Consider the following 5,572-nt stretch of genomic DNA (forward strand, 5'->3'; position numbering starts at 1 on the left):
CCAAACCAGTCTCTCTCGATTCAACAGACACCATCTTCCAAAATTCCTGCGATTTCTTCTCTTCAATCGGAGATTCAGAATCGCAACAAAAAGCCAGCTTAAAAATGCAAAGATCTTCCACCAATAACCCTTCTTATTCATCTTCTCCTACTCCTTCTTCATCTCCAAATTCACCATCTCATTCATCCATCACTGTTCATTCACACGTTGCATCATCCACAGACTCCTCTTCTTCCTTCCAATCATCATTCCCATCTTCTTCTCCTTCTCGCTGTTTTGGTCTCAACCTACTCGTTAAGGCAATCCATCAAGTTACAGCAGGATCGGTAGTTGGTGTTCCCTACATACAAAGAAGAATCCTAACCAGAAGAAGGAGGCCCATCCAATTCAACAACCTTATTCTCACTACTACCGATTTACTATCCAAATCGAGATCCAAATCGATATCCAAATCAAAGCCAAAAGCGAAAAGACAGAGGAGAGTTAATATGACAATGCCCTCTAAGTACAGAGACTCTGTTCTTCAACCATTGACTCCCAAACGACGCTCAGAGAGATCGTCCGCAGTTAAGATCATCGGTGAACAGTTTCATTAGTTTTTGTTATTTGATGCTTTGCCATCGCAGATCTGTTCTGCTACAGTGATGAATCATATATTATTCTTTTGGGGTGAGTATTTTTTACTAGATTTTTTGTGATATCTGTACCTGATCTGATTAGTTTAGACTACGATCGATGATAAAACCTAGGGGTTTTGGGGAGTTGGTGGGTTTTACAATCATTATTAGTTGAGTTTTGTTTCGGCCAAGAGAGTATTTGGCCCCTTCGTCAGTTCCATGATGTTCTGTGCAATTTCTTTCAACATCTACGATCAAATTGTAGTAACATCAGTCATGATTCATGCTTGAATCTTTTCAATTCATCTGTAATTGCTTTGCTTCCTCCCCAATTAGCTTGGAAAACATCTTATATGATAAATTTTGTAATTTTTTTTATTGGTAAAGGTTTTGTTGGCAATTTGAGTAGCTTAAAGTTTGATTTTTTGCTCTGTAAGATGTTTAATCAATCAAGTTTAGTGTGTTCATAATTCCGATGCTTAATCAGTCAGATGTGCATTTCAGTGATTCAGTTCATGCACTTCATGAGTAGTCTTTGATCCAACAGGTACTTACTTATCAAGTCAAAGGTAGACACTTGATGGTTGGGATTTCTGAGAAAAGGCATAAATCTTTCATGTGTAAGAAAATATATTTTGCAAGAAATAGCAATGTACTATTTATGTGTCATATAACTTCCTACTTTTATTTCTTTCGGTTATAGCATTATACTTCAAATATTTTTCTTATTAAGCATTTCACTTTGAAAAACAATACTGAACTGTAACATTGTATTTTCATTTCTTTTCTTATTTTTATATTCTGAAAAATCTATTAATTATAACATTGTATTTTTTCTTTTTTTTCTTATAAGGACAGTTTGAAAAATCTACCATTGAATAATTTTTTTGAATTACAATGCTGTAATAAAAAGAAATAAAACAAGGGGGTTTATGTTTTTCAACTTCTGGAATGATAATCTACATTTTTTTTTGGAAAAAAATGACTTCTATCTCTATCGGCAAAAAATTTGGCCATAACATCATGATCACCATAAAACAATAAAATGATAAAATAACATACTACGTCAACTAGACAATTCATCTACATTTTTACTTAACAATCAATCTATCTTAACATCAATTTACTCAACCTAAGATCAAGAGTAGCTGCTAAATGGTGTGGATAGAAACAATCTTCATGATCGGGAATGATATCTCATAAAAGTCAAATATACTTTCATGGAGTAACTACCAAATCTAGTCTTGTACCTAGGTTGTGAAGTATGTTCTTCTGTCTCACTTAGATTTGTAGACCCATTTGCTCTTTAAATATCTCTTTCCTTTAGGAAACTTTGCCAGCTCTTAAGTATTTTTCTCATGAAAGGAATTCATCTCATCTTACATGGCTCAACCCATTTTTTTATATCATTATATCTTTCAAAGTCCTATCTTCTTCCACAAACAAACACATCTTGTCTTTGTATTATTTTAAACTTATTTTCAAACACTTGTAGCAAAACCCATTAACACCATGATGACTAATTAATACAAATGCATGGCCTGATGGCCGTGTGTTCACATCAATATTAGATGTATCATCTTTCATAATGGGCACAAAAGCCTTGCAGCAAGTTGCAACCAGAAACCCTTGAATGATCTAAACAAGGAAGACATCTTACTCTTTCAACCAGAGTCCTATTATTCATTTTCACAATTAAACCACTTAACCAAGGAATCTTTGGAGATGTTGAATGCCTTAGTTCCTGCAATACTTCTTGATGTGCCCTTATTGTTTATAATGATAACATTTAACACAAGAAGATAATCAATAACAAACCAACCTAATCAACAACAAACCAACCTAATTAGCTATAAATACCACTTTAATGGAGAAAACACCTCTTGTTTAGCAAGTTGAGCACACAGCCTCAACAACAACACGTCCAAACTAACAATACATCCAAACAAGAAAGACTAAGCTTTACCTATAAAATGCACTTCTAACTTCATCCAAATGCACATTGTAATATGAACCATGCAAACTAGATGCATTTAGCCTCCAAGCACTATTAAATGAAAGAAGAACTCATATTTTAACAACTTTAAATCTATAATCTCCAAGAAGCAAAATTGAATTCAAAATCATAGTATGTATGTATGTATAAAACCAGAGTTTAGTATTCACAAGCACTAACAAATGGCATATACAATAGACTAGAGATGAAAACACCATCATCCCATTTATTCATCACTCAAAATCTAACACATAGTAAACACAAAAATAAGAGAATGTACTTTTTAAACTTAACTTAAACTGCATTCTTGTCCAATGCTCTCTCCAATCTTGCCTTAACAGGTGTAGAGTGACAGCTCAAGGCTTTCTTCTACAAAAGATAATACAATCGATTTAAAAACCCAAATAACTGAAAAAAATATTAAAATCCAAATTAGTTAAAACTTACTTGATTTCTTCTGGGCTTTCCTCCTAAGGGAGATGATGAGAAAGAGTGTGGAGAATCTGTATGATTCCAGTAGCTCCCAACACTTCCTATGATTGGTGTGTCATCAAGGTCCCGACATGGTGACTTTCTTGGAGATGATCTTGCAGACACCTGTCTGACTTCATCAATGGTCCAAGCTCCTAAAATGGGTCGATCTTCAAAGCTCTTCCAAGAAGTTGCCCCATCAGAATATGAACACGAATTCCCTACAGAAAATTGACTATCATCTCCCATGCTTACTTCACCTGTCTTATTATCTGCTTCATTTTCAATCAACCAGCTTGAAAGGCTTGTAGTCACTTCTTCACTATTTTTTTTTTTAACTTTCCCATTTCGATCTGAAACTGAAGCTTTATACGGGATCTGGGTTTGTTGTTGTTGTTGTTGTTGTTGTTGTTGTAAATAGACATTTTCTTTTTCTTGGTGGTGATTTTGATTTTGATTGGAAGCAGGTATTGGTTTGGGAATCAATGTTTTCCATTGAGTAAGATTCTCAATTGGATTCAACAACGAATTATCAATGCTTTGGTTCTCATCATTCCTGATTGATTTTGCATTCAGCTCCGGTGAATGACTGGTTTTCAGTGGACTGTTGACCTCTTTATCATCCAAGTCAACTGGGCAAGACTTTGATAGTCTTCTCGGATTGATTGATAAAGAAAATAAGGATTCAGATGAATCCTCTTGAATCAATACATGATCTTCATCTTCGTTGATTACACAGTTATGGTATCTGTGCATCGGTGGATAAGATATATAGCTTGAAACACTCGAATCAGAGCAGGCTCGATTTTGAGCCTTGTTTTTATTATCTCTTTCATTCTCAAGTTCCACATGAATTCCTGAACTCTTACATTCTTCTTTCTTTTTCTCAATCTCTACAAGATTTCCCAATTCTTCGTTTTCCTTTTTCTCCCCCTTCTCCCTCTCAAGTTCCACAAGAACTCCTAATTTTCCAATCCCCGCTGTATTTTTCTCCGTATCCTCTTTACTTTCTACCGAAAGAAACTCAACCTTTTCAATGGGGATATCTGCATTGGCCTCAACATCTAAATCTATAGTGACTGGCTTATCGTCACTGTCATTGATCAGATGATCTTCGCTGCTATCCCTAGAAGAACCATAAAAAGAAAAATAAACCAAGCAGGCAAACTGTTTGATAAAATGCTTCAAAGAGAGAATCGCACAAACGACGCTAAAAAGATTATCACAGTGAAACCCGATGCCTGTAAATGCAAGAGACGAGTACCATATCTTGATAACTATTGGGTATATCAACCAAAATCGAGAAATTACCTGGATTCTGAAACGGGGTTTTGGAGCGAACCAAGATTTGTTGACTCTTCTGTGGGTACTTTGATCAGAAGAGACTCGCAAGTTTTCTCATTTCCCTGAAACGGATTATTCAACCATAATACTCAAAACTACGAAGAAGATACAAAGAATTGAAAGCAGAATATGTACCTGATCTATAGAAGAAGATGAAGTCGTTGGGTTGACAGATTTCTTGAGTTTCCGATGCTTGGAATTATTGAAACAAGGAAAGACAGAAAACCAGCCCATTAGTTTCCGATGCTGATGATAAATTCAATGAAGCTGGTTTTGATGAAACACACACACCCAGGGAGAGAGAGGAGAGAGAGATGTGAAGGGGGAGGGAGAGGACTGCGGTGGCTTAAAAGAAGGAAAGAGTTTGGAGCGCGTTTGAAAAAAGTGACCGTTGCTCAAATAGATTTAGGCTCTAATGGGGCCTTTTGCCTTTACATAACGATTATTTCTATTGTAATGTTTGCACGTAATTCGACATTTGTTTTCATTTTACTTAAGAAACTCGTGTATTACACGGGTTGATTTAAAAAAAAAAAAGATTAAATATTAAAGTGTAAACATAAAATATTTTTTAATGTATAACTTTAAAATAAAGAAGATATATATTTATTGCAATTTGATATCATATATATCATATTTAATACTTTATATATATAAGTATATGACTTTAATTTTAAAAATTGAAATAAACCAAAAAATGACAAGTGGATAATATTTATTTCAAAAATACCACAAAATGAAAAGTGTCAAAATTAATGAGAGGTTGACATGTGGCAAAAAAAAAACCTTCATTTATTAAGGAGGATTATGTCAAATGTGTATTAAGAAACCATTTACAACATTTTTGGTTTCATTATTTTTTCGCCATATAAACTCATATTATTAGAGTTTATTATTACATACAACTGAAAAAAATGTTGTCTTTATATAGAAATTGATAAGTCTTATATATTTAGGAAGGGTAGAGCTTTAGTTTCTATTAAAATTGACATGACACAACATGATGATATTATAAGAAAAAAAAAAGGGTTAATAATAAAATTGATCGTGCAACTATATATGTTACATATTTGGCAATGAAAGATCGGAGAATAATAACTTTTTTTAGCAACAAAATATTGTGTTAAAAAGCTCGCAAGAAACT

The 5,572-nt window shown here is 33.9% G+C and overlaps 1 protein-coding gene across 1 annotated transcript; it reads right to left on the reverse strand.

The window, feature by feature from the left end:
• Window positions 1–2,728: 2,728 nt before the first annotated feature.
• On the reverse strand, window positions 2,729–4,951 carry LOC111916342 (uncharacterized). The gene is made up of 4 exons (XM_023911998.2): window positions 4,564–4,951; window positions 4,396–4,490; window positions 3,061–4,210; window positions 2,729–2,982 (listed from the first exon to the last, which is right to left on the reverse strand). The coding sequence occupies exons 1-4, from the start codon at window positions 4,660–4,662 to the stop codon at window positions 2,908–2,910; spliced, it is 1,419 nt and encodes a 472-aa protein (XP_023767766.1). The 5' UTR covers window positions 4,663–4,951; the 3' UTR covers window positions 2,729–2,907.
• Between the last annotated feature and the right edge of the window lie 621 nt (window positions 4,952–5,572).

This window comes from Lactuca sativa, chromosome 2, assembly GCF_002870075.4.
Source record: "Lactuca sativa cultivar Salinas chromosome 2, Lsat_Salinas_v11, whole genome shotgun sequence".
NCBI classification, from domain to species: Eukaryota; Viridiplantae; Streptophyta; class Magnoliopsida; order Asterales; family Asteraceae; genus Lactuca; species Lactuca sativa.